The following is a 15,841-nucleotide window of genomic DNA, read 5'->3' on the forward strand; positions in this document are numbered from 1 at the left end:
CTCTGTACGAGATGTAGAGGATATCCTTTAGAGTGCTAAGGTTAACGCTTAAGTCCGTACAGAGGTAGCAAGTGAGAGTAGTCGGCAGGTAGGCTCTAAGGGCCAACAGAAGCGCTGTGGCCGATGTGAGAAAATAGGACATAATGCCCGTACGTGCGAGAGGCGCCAGGAATCAATTACGATTGAATAAGGGTTATTATATAGGGTGGTGGTGTAGTAGTAGGCAGTAATAGTCAATTTTAGTGTTTTGGTGATCGCTTCGCTTGTGTGATCGCTTCGCTTGTGAAATACCTTATATATTGATGGTAAATTAAATATTTTGTTTATATATTCGACCTGGTAAAAATGTTTAGATCATCAATTCAATAACAAACCACCGTAGGGAATACATTAGTCAATACACTACTACCACTCAAATATACTTTCCGAGTAATTGTTATATCTTCACTAGACCCCAAAGAAAATCCCGAAGAAATTATGAACATGTCAAGTTGAGATTCTCATCAAATTTATCTACCACCAATCCGCCTACAAAGTCACCGCAACCAACTATCCCTCCAACAAACTCGCCATACCAAACCCATGCATACTCTGCAAAAGAAAGCAAAGCCCAGCTCGCCCAACCCACAAAGACGCCAACCCGTTAAATCAGTAAAATCCAGCGATTAGGGGGTGTCATAAAAACTCAAAAACCTAACAAAACACCTGGCAATAATGCATTGCGAGAAAAATAGAATAAAAAAACACACAATCGTGCAGGAGAGATCCCACCACGTCTAGAGCTCCTCCATCGTGCCGGCTGCTTCGTCGTTGTCGTCGGAGCCGAAGGAGGCGACAGAGGACATGTCGTCATCGTCGTCGGACTCGGCGCCGTTGTCGTCGATGGCTTCGCGAGTGGCGTATTTGGAGACGTATTCTGGGTGTGTTAATAGCTTGTCCACACTGCGACTTGCGCCGCGACGAATATATTGGTGTGATATAGTGGAAAAGCGCAGCGTACCTTTGACCTTCGCCTCATACGTCTTCGGCTCGCGCATAAGCAACGACGCAGCCTCACCATTCAACGGATCCGTAGGATTCGGGTAACGCAAGAGCTGCGGCAGGAAGACCTCGAAGATATTGATCATATCGAACATGGGCGACCAGGTCTGGTTTATGACGTCGAGGCAGACAGAGCCGGATCTATTTGCCGCCATCAGTTTTGGCCCAGTAACGACGATTACGGGGGGTGTACTGACAGCTCGTCGATATTGGGGTGGAATATCCTGTTCACGAAGCCGATGCTTGGGCTCTTGTAGGGGTATTGGTCGGGTAGCTCGACGTGGATCTTCCAGAGTCCGCCTTGGAATGGGGCTGTAGGTTGGTGTCAGGATGTTGTCTCGGGCGAATGGAGGGATTGCATGGGTAGAACTCACTTTCTTCGGGTCCCTTGAAGCGGACATAGAATTCTTGCCTGTGCCTTGTAAGTCGAGTATTCTGAGTTGGAAAGTCATGGATGGTTGCGCGTACACTATAAATTGTCAGCGATGTCGGTTGAGAGGGGCGGCGGTGCCAATGCGGGGTAGTAGATAAAGACTCACTGTTGTCATTGACAAGAGTAACCTCATAGTCGCTCATAAGCCTATCACCAAGCGTCAGTATTATCAAGGGGCATGTCGATTCACAGAGCAGGTTCGTACATCCTGCGAGTATGTTAGCAGGTGTGCATAAGTGAGTGTCGCTTGGACAGTCGTAGCGAAGGCGGTGGGACAGAGGAGGCGCATTTACTTCATAACCTTATCATACAAAGTCAGCAAGGGACACAACGATAGTACTTGATCATGCCAACTCACATCAGTCTCTATCCTCCTCCTGGGGCTGCTCATCTTGGCGTTTGCTCTTCGGCCGCACCGCCACCCACAGCTGGTCCTGGTCTTGTCCTGAGTTTACGGCCTTGGGGGATATATGTTCTAGCTATTCGACTCCTTCCTTGGGCCAGGCAGTATATTGCTCGTCTCCTCCGTATAGTTTAGATTCTTCGTCGCTTTGATCGCAGTGCAGTGGCGGAGTTGTTATGCGCTCAAAGGATGATTTCGATCTGGACCGGGTGGAAGGCGAATTTCTGGTGAATCACTGACGGACTGCTGAGTGAGACCCTGCTTTGAAGGGTACACGCTAGATTCTCGAGGTACGATGCGATAAAGTCGAAATAGGGCTACGAAGCTGGGAATATGCTGAAGTTTAAGTATGCCAGTATGCAGTAGTATGTAGTATGAAGGTATGAAGGGGTCTGAAGTCTGAAAGATGAGGGGATGGTCAGGTTACGTATGGAAACCCAGGTACCGTGTCACTGGCTGTGAAAGCCCATGTCTCGTCACTTCACCAGACAGATCGGGTATGGCTTGGCGCATTTTGAGGCACGAGATCTGGTTCGTTGGTGGGGCATTGGTGGGGGTTCGTTGAGTTGAGTTCACCAAAAGGAAAGTCGTAGTGTATGTACCTCCGTACCCTTGTAAGCGGCGGTGTTCTCCATCCCACCACATCCCACCCTATCCCACCAACAACGTCCACAGCAGGATGTGGCGTGCAACATAGAAATAACTGTGTAAATTGGTTATAACATTATGATAATTGATATATTTGAATACTCTACAATATGAATAGATCAGAGCAAACCATAACACTTCACATAAACCACATAGCAGAGTAAAACTGTTTACTGATCAGGAATTAATTTCATAAGCCGCCGGTTCGGACATACCATACCCCAGCCTCGGTAAACTGGGGACTTGTCCGAAATAATCTCTCCCTCTCCACGCCGACCCAGATGTGCGCTGCATTCTCTATCACGACCTTCACTTTTTCAGACATGAAAAGGCAACACTCTTCCGCCTGAACAATGGCAGCCTCTGACTCAGATCCTCTTCCTTCCATCACCGCATTTCCCACAAGCAATCCCCACAACGCCAGCCCCAACCAATGTCTCGAACCACCATCCTGAGCTCGCGTGCTCTCACTTCTCTCTCCTCTCTATCATCCGGAGTCTGCAGACCAGCTTCATTTGCCGCTCGTCCGCTGCTCTCGCAATTACAATGTCGGAATAGCTCGCATTCGCCCATGGGCGCCGCGGTGGCGTCACACAGAAAGAAAGTCACAATAAATACACTGCGCTCAATGCGCAAGAAGGGGGAACCCATAGCCATGATCACGGCGCATGACTTCCCCAGTGGACACGTTGCCGACCATGCTGGCATGGACATGGTCCTCGTTGGCGACAGTCTTGCCATGGTAGCCCTGGGAATGGAAGACACCAGCGAGATAGTGTTAGAGGACATGCTCCTCCACTGCAAGTCCGTCGCACGGGCTACCAAGACAGCATTCACAGTAAGTTCAAAAAGCAACCAAACACAAAACAAAATGTACACCGCTAATACCCTCTTTTCCAGATCGGCGACCTCCCTATGGGCTGCTATGAAATCTCCCCCGAACAAGCCCTCGCCAGCGCCATCCGCGTCATCAAAGAAGGCCGCATGCAAGCAATCAAGCTCGAGGGCGGCCTGGAAATGGTGCCCACAATCCAGAAGATCACCGCCGCCGGCATCCCGGTCCTCGGCCACATCGGCCTAACCCCCCAGCGCCAGAATGCCCTGGGCGGATTCAGAGTCCAGGGTAAGACTGCTGCCAGCGCAGTCAAGGTCCTGCACGATGCTCTTGCCATCCAGAAAGCGGGGTGCTTTGCTGTCGTTGTGGAAGCTGTACCAGCGGAGGTCGCGGCGTTAATCACGGAGCGGCTCGATATCCCTACCATTGGTATTGGCGCAGGCAGTGGCTGCTCTGGTCAGGTGCTGGTGCAGGTCGATATGGCGGGGAACTTCCCGCCAGGCCGCTTCCTGCCAAAGTTCGTGAAGCAGTATGGAGATGTTTGGGGCGAGACCAAGCGGGCGATAGAGTCGTATAGAGATGAGGTGAAGAGCAGGGCGTACCCGGCGCAAGAGCACACATACCCGATCTCCAAGGATGAGCTCGAGCAGTTTGAACGGGTTCTGGCTAATACTAGCAAGTCCAGCTTTGGTGGGCCGGAATAGAGCGGCCGGAAGTAGATGGGGTGGTGATAGTTAGCAGGCGGTTGGCTTTTTGATTTTGGCGGGTTTTTGAATATCTCGTTTTCGTAGCAAGCGGTCGAGTGAAGCATACATAGCGTCACCATATCTTGAATATAGCTATATTACCCTTATAATCCTGATTTCTCAACCAAAAGCCGGTGTCATCGAGTAGGAAACAATAAGCTGGTCATCCGTTTGATTCCGAAAGCACTGATATCCCATTAGCCCCATGCAGTCCCGAGTTCGTTTGCTTCAAGTAGCCACAAGCTGCTCCGAGATAATGAACTCACCCTATGCAGGTTCCCAACAATCTCATCCAACGAAGGCGCAAACGTATTATTCACATACAAAAACACACTATCCTGCGGCCCACACTTCACTACCCGCCTAAGATACGCAACTACAGCCTCAAAGCGCTGCGTCGCATTGATGCGGCAGACCGGCTGCTTGAGGATAGGCGCGGACCCGATGGCCTTGAAGCGCACCGTTACTGCGGGACTGTAAGAATGCGGAGCAGACTATAGGCGGGGTTAACAAACCTTTTGGTTTGTCGAAAGCTCCAGCGTCTTTTAGTGCCGCGGTTGCGTCGCGGGGGAGAGAGGTAAGGACGACCGAGGCGGTCATGGTGAGGGGCAGGTCGGCCTCATGGTCGTCGTCGGGGATGGGTGTGGCTTGCGAAGGGGAGGAGCGGATGGGGAGACTTGACTCGGACATTTTGAGATATGCTGGAACCGATAGTTTCGAGTCTTTGTAAGGGCCTTTGTGAGTTGTAGACGCGGTATGTGTCGTCGTGGTGGTTGGTTGGTAGCTGGGAAGCTGTGGATGGTGGAGAGTCGTCGAGGACGAGGCTCGCGAGGCTGAGGTTCGATGTTTATGTCGGATGCCTTGGGAGCGAACTTCACACTGAGACCAGGTTTCACATTTTAGTTCCTTTGGTGATTGGATGGAACCTTTTGGATTCCTTCCTATGGAATACATATAAATATACATAATTATCCTCTCGGATAAGTTACACTACTGGTACACTATTAATCACGGAGTGCTTCGATATCCACCACCTCCTTGACAGCCTCCGTCGTTAATACAAGCGCGGTGTCCTTCTGGACACACACGCTATCTTCAATCCGTATTCCAATACCGCGGAAATGCGCGGGGAACCGATCATCATTCGGGACATATATTCCCGGCTCTATAGTGACGCACTGCCCCGTTTTCAATACACCGCTTCGTGGGAAACCAGGGCAGTCGTGCACATCAAGTCCGACGTAATGTCCAACGTGATGAGGGAAGAGGACCTCCATCGCGTTTCCACGGAGGTCAAATCCTATCTCTTCTAGTTGCTTTCGGAGGCCTTGTTCGGTAAGGCGGTGGATTTGGTCTAGCGACAGGTTCGCGTCTTCTCTGCAGAGAGCGACGCTGGACCTTTGTACGGTCAAGATCGCCTCGTAGAGGTCTTTCTGTGGCGAGGAGAACTTTCCGGAAACGGGCCATGTGCGGGTGATGTCCGTTATGTACCCGCCGTACTCCCCGCCAGCGTCTATCAAGACTAAATCGTTCTCGCCTAGAGCGTCATCGTTTCGAACGTAGTGTATGCTATTCGCATTTATGCCTCCTGCAACAACGGGGACGTATGCGGAGCCATCACAGCCTTGTGCTTTGAACTGGTACTCCAGATATGCACAAAGGTCTTTCTCCTTTGTCCATTGTTGACGCATGGCGTTGGTATAAGCTCTTCCAGAGAGTTTGCCTGCCAGACGCATGTTTTTAATCTCAGCCTCACTTTTGAATACCCTTAGATCATTCAGAACGGGCCTAATGGGTCTCACATTGGCATCCTTGAGCAATCCAAAGAAGCTGTCTTCGGCCGTATTCTTGGCGGAGAAGAACTTTGAAAAGATCGACTTAGTGCTGGATGATTCCGCATATACCTGGCTGGCGCTAGCTATTAGAGGGGACAATAGCTTCGAAATATTTTTTATGTCTCCAGACTGGACGTATGTGAGTTGCTGGGACTGGTAATCAGACGGATGGATGGTGTACCTTGTCCGCATTGAATACGTCTATTGCGGCCTGTTCCCCAGATCTGGCGCCTTCCCATTGCTCTGCCGCAGCATCCTTTGGTCGTAGGAAGAGGTGGAATATATAATCGTCATCCTTGCCTATCTTTTGTATGACAGCAACAGCCTCTGGCTCGTTGAATCCAGTCAAGTATAAGAAGTCGGATTCTTGGTGGAATTCGTAGAATACAGCGCCCGATCGGTATTTGAGGTCGGCGGATGGGAGAATGGCAATAGCATTTTCAGGAAGGCTTGCGGCCAGCTTCGCTCGTCTCTCGTGGTATTCTTGGGCGGATATGCCAGGCGTCACTGAAATAGTCAGTGAGAGTTTCGAGGAATGTCAAGAGGTCCTTTACATTCTCCAGCGGCGAGTATGTGAGGATGTGTCTCGTGCACAGGCTGGCCAAACTGGCATTCTGCAGCGGAAACAGAAGCGTAGCCTCTACGAGGCTGGAACTGGCCTCTTTGTGAAATGGTGAGCAATGGCGCCGTTCGTGCTGCAAGACATGATGCCGTCCTCGATGAAGTAGGACATAACGCTCCCCGGCTCAATTGCCGTAATGCAGCAGTCCGTAACCTCATTGTCGCAGTCGCATATCATATATATGTATAGTATCTTGAGTTAACAACTATGTTGAATCGTTTATTCGAGCGCCGTTGGTTGCATAAAACATTTGTCCCAAGCACTGAAGCATAACTGAACTGCATTACCTGAACCATATTTCTGGTTTGGGTTTGGCTTTGCTTACTTATCCAAAATGGTTGCCACAGGTACATTGCGCCCACCAAAGCGCGTCTCTACTGGTGTTTATGGTTTCTAGGTTCGGATATAGGGTGGACCGTGCACCTTGCTTTCCTCTCTGTGTGTGGGAGTCCCATCAACAACCACCCAAACGCACTTCAATCCGAAGAGGCAACATTAATAATACGACGCTCATTGTTTGGCCTTCTCGTGGTAATTCGATTGTTTACCAGGCCTAGCATTACTTTACTCTCCAATGCCTTTGTAAAACCTACATCGAAGCAGGCACTTCCGACGTGTTCACGTCGCGTGAACACCCCCACTCCTTGGAGCTCGAGCTGCCTCGAGCTGTTGCACGTACATTCTTATGGCAGCTGTATCTATACTCAAGTCGCCCCATACTATGTCCGGCATGTCGACTAGGAGGGTGCCTCTTTCCAGCAACCCTAATGCCGCCAACTCACCATATCGAAGCGTGACGGCTGGAGCAGCAAAGCCCAAACGCTCGCATGCCACAGTCCAACGCGAGGAAGCCTATGGGCAACCACCTCCAGCTAAGAAACATATAGTGGAAGTTACCCACCGAGGCCTGAGGACTCCTCCGCGGCAGTCTCTGACCGAGTCAGCTGAAGGCCAGGTCTTCTCGCGAAGGGCACACGCCCAACCCACAGCGTTTGACCGCAAGCTGGAGGCGGTACGACGAAGGCCAGCCCAGCAAGCGGTGGCCAAGGCAGACAAAGCCTCAGAGGAAAACCTGGAGACTATAAGGCAGTGGCAGCGTCACTATAGAAAGGTTTTCCCCAAGTTTGTTTTCTACTTCGAGAGCATCTCGGAGGATGTTCGAGTCAGATATGCCAAACAAGTTACAGCTCTTGGTGCAGTAAGTTTCCCCATATCATTCGATCAACCGTATGGACATTTGCTGATGCCTATCTAGCGAGAGGAGAAGTTCTTCTCAAACGCCGTTACTCATGTTGTCACAACAAGAACGATCCCCCCCGAACTGGCTGTTAGCCCGACAGATACTGCTGGAGACTCCTCGGCAGCCGATGTAAACTCTAGGAGCAACCACCCACAAACAATCAACCCGTCACTTTTGGATCGGTCGTCCGAGCCAGCCGGAAATCACATTGATTCGCAACCTCTGAAATCGAGGTTTACATTCGAAGTGAATCCGAGGAAGTCGTCAGCTATCCATAATGATATCGATATCCGAAGGCAGCAGGGGAGGAATGCCGATGTTCTCCACCGTGCTAGAGAACTGGGCATGAAGATATGGGCGCTGGAGAAACTCCAGAGGATGATGACCACTATGTTCGACACAGATACTGGATCGCAGGCTGCCCACGGCCACAATACCAGGAGCAACACAACCCAGGGTACTATCAGTGGAGTATCCCGGAGCACGCGTGAGGCCGATCTCTCGGCATTACTGCGGAATGAGCGGATCCATGGCCCTTCGGACCGTGACCCTACGGTGGCGACAAAAGAAATGATTATGTTTAAGGGGCTGTATATATATGTCCATGATGTCGACGAGAAGCAAAAGCCTATTATGGTTCGGGAATACGCGAAGGTGTCGAATAAAGAGCAGGGTGACTGGCCGCAGTTTAGGAGCGTTGCCAATGGGAAATGCCCATTCGTACCGGAGGTCGATGGTAGCCGCCGAGAGGCCGAGAGAGACGCCGCCAGGCAACAGCGTCAGCAGGAGAAAGAGAGAAGTGCTGTGCCCAGAACCCGGGCAGCTGCTGCAGGCCAAGCGAGGATGCAGCCCCCGACAGCGAGCAGCAAGCGAGCTTTAATGGACGGCGAAAACACTGCTAACCGCAATACGATTTCAGCTCCTCTGAAGCAGCGAAACACATTCAGCCGAGCAACGGATCCATCTCAGTCACTGGATGACGAGCCTTCGTCGAAAGGACCACAGAATGCTTTTGTCAGCCGAGCAGGTGTTGGGAGACTCTTTGGTGGTGAACCGGTGGCATCTGGGCTGCAGCAGTCGAACATCACTTCTGCAATTCGCTCCCAAATGATATCATCCACTGCAGCCGGACCGGGTGCCAAGGCAGGAACTAGCAAAGAGGTCTACGGGTTGCAGCGCAAGGTTTTGGAGCGAACTAGTGGCCCAACCTCGCTGGGCTTGGCCAGCTCGCACCGGATGACAGATCTCAATGTCGCCGCTAAGGACGACGCAGGAGCACGGATTCGCAAACGGAAGAATCAAGAAAGCCTCGGTAACATTGAGGAAGATGGATGGAACAATGAACAGGAAAACACCGCTCGGCGTACAGACGAGAGCCGAACTGTCAAGGCTCTTCCGAAGAGGAAGGTTGTCAAAAGGGACCCTAAGCCGGGGTATTGCGAAAACTGCATGGATAAGTTTGATGACTTTGAAGAGGTACTATATCTTTGACATGCTTGGTCATTTTGCCGTTAACTAACATTCCCTAGCATTGTGTCACCCGCAAACATCGCCGCTTTGCTGAGAAGAGCGAAAACTGGACAGAGCTGGATGCTCTACTGAGCCAACTGGGCCGACCTCTTAAGGAGGACCCCTATTACGCCTAATACGAGAGAGTGTTTATGAGGAACCCTTGGAGCATTTTATCTTTATCAAGATGGATTTCTTGTAAGGGCATGTATGGGCGTTTCGGACTTCATTGTTTTTGTCAACACGGGGATCCATGTGTAAATTGTGTTGATCATCTTTTCGCTTCTTATTTTGGCGTCGTCCTCGCATTTGAGCCTGCTCGCAGCGTTACCGGGCATCGGAGAGGTCATTGTGGGCTTTGCATTGGCATTTACAAGGCGTACTTCTCGCATTCATCATCAGGCCACATGCTTGTTGATAGCGAAGCTAGATCCTTTATACAAGAATCTGATATTCTATATTGTGTAGTGTAGTGTTCATCGCACGATTACTGTAATCAGATACTATTTATGATCGTTTGACCATGGAGGGGTATAGAATGCCCCCTTGCCTATTACTCGTAGCCCCTAACTACATTGTGACTGACTGTCAGCTTACTCAAGTGGATCGTAGGTTATTTCAGCAAGGTCGAGCGTCATGTGCAGTACTGTCGACCGCTTGCATACGTTTAGCTCTAACCGAATATGATGTCTTATGATTTGAGAATATTTGGATTTAATGTTGATTGATGGGTAAGGCTTGAGGCCTTGTTTGCTTGCCTTGGAGCCTGGACATGCAATGTTCCAAATTAGGGTATGGCCAAGCACACCTCGTGGGTGGGTAGCGTTGTGTAAACCACATAAATGTCGTGACAGCCCGGAGAATTCCCCCCTTTCATTATTGTCTTAACGTTTTACATCTTCGGCGGGAATTCATTGGGTTAACAAAATCTTCATTCATCGAAATCATGTGGTGGTGGGGAAACAGCGTGAAGTTTGATCCAGACCAGGACATTGAGGATCTTGCTGAGAAGGTTATCTTGGTAACTGGTGGTATGCATGCCTTCCGTATAATTTGATGTTCATCCTTTTCTAACACTGATACTAGGCAACAATGGCCTGGGCAAAGAGACGGTGCTACGATTGGCAAAGCACAATCCCAAATGCATTTATTTGGGCACGCGATCCCTAGAGAGAGGAGAGGCAGCGCTCATCGATATCAAAACTGAAGCGCCAGATTCTAATATCAAACTACTTCAGATTGACATGGCCTCGTTCGCCTCCATTGAGGCGGCCGTAGCCGTGGTCAAGGCCGACTTTGAGAGACTCGATATCCTCATCAACAACGCCGGCATCTCAAACCTCCCCCCTGATGTCACCAAGGACGGCTACGAGCTACAATTCGGGACAAATCACATAGGTCACGCCCTTCTAACGAAGCTTCTCCTGCCCAGGATGCTTAAGACCGCAGAGTCAGCACCCACTGGCGCAGTACGCATAGTCAATATCAGCTCTGACGGGCATTACCATGCCACTGCGAAGGGGATAGACTTCGACGATTTCAACACTGGGAATAATTGGACGCGGTACGCCCGGTCCAAGCTAGCAAACATTCTTCACGCGAAGGCGCTCGCGAAGCGGTATCCGAGCATCATCAGCGTCGCAATTAGTCCTGGCACTGTGCAGACTAGTATCTTTGAGAAGATGAACAGTCCGGTCTTGAACGTCTTGATCGCGTTGTTTGGTTGGACTTCTCTGGTAACTATACCAGAGGGATGCAAGAACCAACTGTGGGCGGCGACAGCACCTGGAGTTGAGCCAGGGATTTATTATTGGCCTGTTGGTATTAAAAGTAGTGGGAGTAAGTTTGCGGGGGATGAGGCGCTTGAGGAGAAGTTGTGGGAGTGGACGGAAGCGGAGCTGGTGAAGCATGGCTATTGAGTGTTTCTAAGGGTTTCTTTCCTTTCTGTTTTTACTTTAGAATCTTCGCTCATAGTTAACCTTATACCACTGGCAAATATCTCTATAGCCCATGGTGGTGTTGTTCGACGGCTTCGAGCCCTTGTTGTGACTGGAGGACGAATATATGGTCTGTATGTTCTCCCGTACGCAGCCTCACTGTATCGCACAACTGAGAAATCCTACAAATAAACCTAGCATCTTAATCCAGGTAGTTCAGAATAACTAGGGGGTTCTGTTCTACATGTTTTGCACCTCTCTGCATTTGTCCACTGGCTGTAACTACAAAGGGGGTCGGGGAGTGCTTCATTGGCCCTGTAGGATCCTCCTCCATTCCAGTACTAGCCATATTGTAATGTACTCATCGAATTCTCGAACGTACCTTGACGAGAGACTTACTCTCCGTAAAAGATATAATCGATGCGACGCTGTAATGATTAGAGCTGGCTATTTTATAACCTCTGATACAAGGACGGCACAGCTAATAAGCGCCAGTAGAAGGGTGAAATGAGGCACCAGGAAGGGACAGGCTTGGCAATTCGTCATGGAAGGCCTCGATCCCTATGAAGAAATCGAGAATATATGCGGTATGAAACAGTGACGGATAAAACACCGAGGTCTCTTTAACATTTGTTTACGATTTGTTTGTATGAGTTCAAACTGTTTGTACAGCGCCATGTACCACCGACTGCAAGGGACTGTGCCCGATATTCTATTGTTGTATAAGGCAGGGGTCTGTCAACAGAAGGAAGACGGACCAAACGGTCCTCTCGCTAAACAAGCCTGGGGGCATGGGTTTCCTCCAAACCATCATTAAGGCCACCCCCCCAGCGTTACTGATTGATGCTTCTTCCAACTTCCGGGACTGCGACATCTTTGTATAACTCGGCATAAGTTTCGCGAAGTGGTTGCTATCGAAAACCTGGAGTGACGGAACCCATGATCGACCCCAGCCCTCACGACGACCGCACCTTCATGTCCTCCAAATGAGCATCACCACCACCACCGCGACCTAACCAGCTTTCGGTGGTCTTTCGCCGAGCAACAAGAGAATCCCTGATTGACAAGTCGGATTTATCGGTATCTCTATGAAGGTTCGTACACAATCTAGAATCTGGGAATAAAAATCTGTCTCTCTGGGTCTGGCCCGGCTCAATATGGACGGCGCTGCCGCAACCCACGCGACCAGGCTGACTCTTGAGCCTTGACCGGCTGCCTTGTTGACTTCCTGACTGACTTACGTTTCTTTTATCGCAGGCAACACCTAGACCGCGGGAGCTGGGAGGAAGCTTTAAGAGCAGAAGTCGCCATGGAGCTCAACTTTCTATCAGCGACACAAACCATCATGTCACCGAAGCGATCGGAGACATGTACGGAGACGATGACGACTGGAAACGCGAATCCCGACCCTTGAGCTTTATCAGCTCTCCTCTGAATCAATCGCCTGAGTCCGATGAAGCCTATTTCTCGAACTCGAATTGGACAACAGAACCGCTGGCAGGCAGACGAAATACTGCGCCAAGACCTCAGCTACAAGTGAATGGCGGCCCGGCTGGGAAATCACACACACTGCCAGCGGCGCTTCCAAGTCATAGGAATGCCGTTGTTGATATTGCGCCGCCTTCTCCGAGCCACTCGTTGCGAGATGGCCACTCTATGTCCGACACGGCCAACCAACAGTTCCCTCTAAATGACATCGACTATGAATCAAACCCCGCCGCTGTAGCGCAAGAGTTGAGTAACCTACAAGCTTTACGACGCATGTCGATGGATGTGGGAAATACCAGCGACCCCGATCTGCCTACGTTCCAAGGGCGCCCTGTAATGCCATCGGTGGCTCCGACCGGAGGAGACGACGAAGATGATCCATCACGACTGTTCTGGGTGCCTGCAAGGGTTCACCCAGAGCTGGCGCCCATGGAGTTCAAGTCGTTCTTGGAAACCCGTGTAAAGACTATTAAGAGGCGATCGGGAGATTCGACGTTGGTACCGGACATCCTGGAGCGGTCTGGGTCTGCGAGTAGTTTGCGGAGGAAGAAGTCTATGCTGTCACGGCAAATAGACAACTCTGGAGGAAAGGGCGGATTGGGTTATCAAGATGGAGCTGACAAGCTCGAACGAAGGAGATCGTTGCTTTCCCAGGGTGGAAATGAAATAAAGATGTCTGATTTAACAGAGCTGGACGAGCTCGTTAAAAACCCCGCAAAGGCTTTCCAAAAGCTGTCAATGGAAAGGGGTAAACACGATGACGCAGGAGCAGAAGTTCCAGTAGACGAGGATATGCCTATACTCCCAGCTGCGCCAGGTTTCGGACTGCGACGATCCACACATACGACTTATCGCAAAGGCAGCCTTAGAAGAGGAGAGCGTGTACCATATTCGAAACGAGCCGGAGCAAGGCAGGTCGAGGCGGATGGGGATGATCCCTTTACAAGTCCAGGGGTAAAACGAGTTATGTCCGAACCTGTTTCTGAGAATTTCTCACGCCCGAACCGCCGGCGAGGCCCTACTATAGAGGACAAAGATTCTGATCAGATACAAGGGTCAAAATATGAATTGACCGACCAGGACGTACAATTCGGTGAAGAAACGTTGTCGCGAACAGAATCTCACCGATCTGATGTTTCATTGCCGCAAATAATTGAAACACCTCCTGAAGACGAACAGCCATTAGAAGAACCTCTATCGCCTACCCACCACTCATTCCCTGAACGTTCGTCATCCTTTAACCAGCCACAGGCCGCAGAGCAACCACCGACAGAGCCTCCGCCTCGTTCTAGCAGGCGGCCAGGTGTGGCAAGGCAGGTTTCCTCCACCGGCGACGCAGTTCCCAAATCTTCCAAGGCAAACCTGGTTAACGAATTAACGCAATCACCATCACCACTGCCTGGAAGCAGCTCGAGAACAGATAGCTTAACGTTCATCCCTACAGTGGTCGAGGAGAAGAAGCCGGAAGTAAAGACCCATAAAGATAGAGAAAGGGACAAGGATGATAATGAGTCGACCACTTCTAAGAAAGGATGGGGGTGGTTCAAGGGAAGTGATGATAAGAATAAGAAGGATAAGAAGAAGGATGACGAATCGTCTAAAAAGAGCAAGGCCAAGGTCAGCCTGGAGAAAACTCATGACGGTGCTCGTCTCGATGTATTACAACATTCGATTGAGTCAAATGCTCAACGGGGCAGGGAGAGCTTACACCAGGAGAGGGAAAGTTTTGAAAACAAATTGGTGGACGAGCGGAAAAAAGAGAGCTCCCGCAAAGCCGGCAAAGAGGAGAAGAAAGAAAAAGACGGGTTGTTTTCGTCTCTATTTGGTGGCAAGAAGAAAGGGGAGCGCGATTCAGGAGGGAAGAAATCGGCCTCACTACGCGCTCTATCACCCGAACCGCCAAGGTATCTTCGTCCTGACGTCGACTACAGCTGGACAAGGTTTTCTCTCTTGGAAGAACGCGCCATCTACCGTATGGCGCACATCAAGCTGGCCAACCCGAGGCGACCACTGCATAGTCAAGTGCTGCTAAGCAATTTTATGTATGCCTACCTGGCCAAGGTGCAGCAGATGCATCCTCATGTGCAGGTACCGCAGTCTGCAGCACAGAAGAAGGCCCAGGAAGCAGAGCGCAAGGCCAAAGAGGCCGCGCGTCGCGAAGAGGAGGAACAACAGCAAAGTGAACAGTACAGATATGACTATCATCAGGTAAGATTTACAGCCATTTGGCACAGATGATGCTTGCAATACTAACCGACTCCAGGGAATCGCTAACTATGCCGACTCTCCATCAGACCAGCAGGAACAGCAGCAGCATCAGCATCAGCATCAGCATAAACAACAACAACACCACCAGCAACAGCAACACGATGCATCGGAAACTGTGACTTACGTTGATGATTCTCAGATCTATGATTACGACCACCAGGATGACGGTGGGGGCCAACACCAACCACGGCAGGCGTCTAGAAGGCAAGGCGGCGACGACTATTCGCAATCTGGACAGGGGCAATATTCGCATCAGCAGCAGCAACAGCAGCAGCAGCAGTATTACCAGTACGATAATCAACAGCAAGGGGCTTATGATCATGATAAGGACGGAGATATGTGGTGAGATGGCGAGGCAGCGAGACGGATATAGTATTGTACATAAGGAGGACACGTTCGTTTGGGAGCATGGGGTGTTTGGCGCTGGATACCGTCAGTATCCACGGGTCTGGTTTCTTTGTCGTATGGGGTTTAAGGCGCGGATAGGATGCATAGCGACTGGGCGGCTCAAGGGCCGTTGTCTACGGCGAGCAGTATATGAGTGAGCACGATACGTTGTTATCTTCGCGCTCAGAGTAGTTGGAGATTTGTGTTGAAATGACGATTGACGCTACTTTGCTGGAATTTGATATGTGATTACCGACGCATGAGCTGTGTGTACAGTATTAGTACGATAAATTATGGAGGAGATGCTGATATACAGTACAATTCCCACGATATACACTTTTGAGCATCGTTATGTTTATTATTACTGATAGAGAAGTTGTTTCTTCCCCAGTCTTTGTGTCTTTGGTGCGGAGTTGGGGTGGTATGTGCTGGCGGTACCTTACCCCGCA

The 15,841-nt window shown here is 50.4% G+C and overlaps 7 protein-coding genes across 7 annotated transcripts; 4 read left to right on the forward strand and 3 right to left on the reverse strand.

Moving 5' to 3' along the window:
- Nucleotides 1-776: 776 nt before the first annotated feature.
- UBC8 (E2 ubiquitin-conjugating protein ubc8) lies at nt 777-1,865 on the reverse strand (the record flags this gene model as incomplete). Its single annotated transcript, XM_018274409.1, has 8 exons — nt 777-916; nt 1,001-1,182; nt 1,239-1,353; nt 1,412-1,510; nt 1,581-1,621; nt 1,665-1,682; nt 1,768-1,775; nt 1,833-1,865. 8 exons carry the CDS (start codon nt 1,863-1,865, stop codon nt 777-779), a joined length of 636 nt encoding a protein of 211 aa, XP_018131517.1.
- Nucleotides 1,866-2,628: 763 nt separating this feature from the next.
- Nucleotides 2,629-4,216, forward strand: VE01_04944 (uncharacterized protein). Its single transcript, XM_018274410.2, has 2 exons — nt 2,629-3,363; nt 3,426-4,216. The coding sequence occupies exons 1-2, from the start codon at nt 2,959-2,961 to the stop codon at nt 4,062-4,064; spliced, it is 1,044 nt and encodes a 347-aa protein (XP_018131513.1). The 5' UTR covers nt 2,629-2,958; the 3' UTR covers nt 4,065-4,216.
- Nucleotides 4,217-4,226: 10 nt separating this feature from the next.
- Nucleotides 4,227-4,796, reverse strand: ATG12 (Ubiquitin-like protein; the record flags this gene model as incomplete). The annotated part of the gene is made up of 3 exons (XM_018274411.1): nt 4,227-4,292; nt 4,373-4,572; nt 4,622-4,796. 3 exons carry the CDS (start codon nt 4,794-4,796, stop codon nt 4,227-4,229), a joined length of 441 nt encoding a protein of 146 aa, XP_018131514.1.
- Nucleotides 4,797-5,110: 314 nt separating this feature from the next.
- VE01_04946 (uncharacterized protein) lies at nt 5,111-6,721 on the reverse strand (the record flags this gene model as incomplete). Its single annotated transcript, XM_018274412.1, has 3 exons — nt 5,111-6,070; nt 6,123-6,448; nt 6,496-6,721. 3 exons carry the CDS (start codon nt 6,719-6,721, stop codon nt 5,111-5,113), a joined length of 1,512 nt encoding a protein of 503 aa, XP_018131515.1.
- A 309-nt stretch (nt 6,722-7,030) lies between these two features.
- VE01_04947 (uncharacterized protein) lies at nt 7,031-9,843 on the forward strand. Its single transcript, XM_018274413.2, has 3 exons — nt 7,031-7,761; nt 7,819-9,279; nt 9,333-9,843. The coding sequence occupies exons 1-3, from the start codon at nt 7,249-7,251 to the stop codon at nt 9,447-9,449; spliced, it is 2,091 nt and encodes a 696-aa protein (XP_018131516.2). The 5' UTR covers nt 7,031-7,248; the 3' UTR covers nt 9,450-9,843.
- Nucleotides 9,844-10,143: 300 nt separating this feature from the next.
- On the forward strand, nt 10,144-11,478 carry VE01_04948 (uncharacterized protein). The gene is made up of 2 exons (XM_018274414.2): nt 10,144-10,343; nt 10,399-11,478. Exons 1-2 carry the CDS (start codon nt 10,259-10,261, stop codon nt 11,229-11,231), a joined length of 918 nt encoding a protein of 305 aa, XP_018131511.1. The 5' UTR covers nt 10,144-10,258; the 3' UTR covers nt 11,232-11,478.
- Nucleotides 11,479-11,852: 374 nt separating this feature from the next.
- VE01_04949 (uncharacterized protein) lies at nt 11,853-15,736 on the forward strand. Its single transcript, XM_018274415.2, has 3 exons — nt 11,853-12,343; nt 12,507-14,945; nt 15,001-15,736. Exons 1-3 carry the CDS (start codon nt 12,338-12,340, stop codon nt 15,349-15,351), a joined length of 2,796 nt encoding a protein of 931 aa, XP_018131512.2. The 5' UTR covers nt 11,853-12,337; the 3' UTR covers nt 15,352-15,736.
- Nucleotides 15,737-15,841: the final 105 nt, after the last annotated feature.

Source organism: Pseudogymnoascus verrucosus (genome assembly GCF_001662655.1).
Source record: "Pseudogymnoascus verrucosus strain UAMH 10579 unplaced genomic scaffold scaffold_15, whole genome shotgun sequence".
NCBI classification, from domain to species: Eukaryota; Fungi; Ascomycota; class Leotiomycetes; order Thelebolales; family Thelebolaceae; genus Pseudogymnoascus; species Pseudogymnoascus verrucosus.

Excerpts from the sequence above, each read along its gene's own strand:
- VE01_04944 (XM_018274410.2), top strand. The coding sequence starts at position 2,959 with ATGTCTCGAACCACCATCCTGAGCTCGCGTGCTCTCACTTCTCTCTCC. Across the intron at positions 3,364-3,425 it reads CTACCAAGACAGCATTCACA|ATCGGCGACCTCCCTATGGG; the intron begins GTAAGTTCAAAA and ends CCTCTTTTCCAG.
- VE01_04947 (XM_018274413.2), top strand. The coding sequence starts at position 7,249 with ATGGCAGCTGTATCTATACTCAAGTCGCCCCATACTATGTCCGGCATG. Across the intron at positions 7,762-7,818 it reads AAGTTACAGCTCTTGGTGCA|CGAGAGGAGAAGTTCTTCTC; the intron begins GTAAGTTTCCCC and ends ATGCCTATCTAG. Across the intron at positions 9,280-9,332 it reads AGTTTGATGACTTTGAAGAG|CATTGTGTCACCCGCAAACA; the intron begins GTACTATATCTT and ends AACATTCCCTAG.
- VE01_04948 (XM_018274414.2), top strand. The coding sequence starts at position 10,259 with ATGTGGTGGTGGGGAAACAGCGTGAAGTTTGATCCAGACCAGGACATT. Across the intron at positions 10,344-10,398 it reads GGTTATCTTGGTAACTGGTG|GCAACAATGGCCTGGGCAAA; the intron begins GTATGCATGCCT and ends CACTGATACTAG.
- VE01_04949 (XM_018274415.2), top strand. Across the intron at positions 14,946-15,000 it reads ACAGATATGACTATCATCAG|GGAATCGCTAACTATGCCGA; the intron begins GTAAGATTTACA and ends AACCGACTCCAG.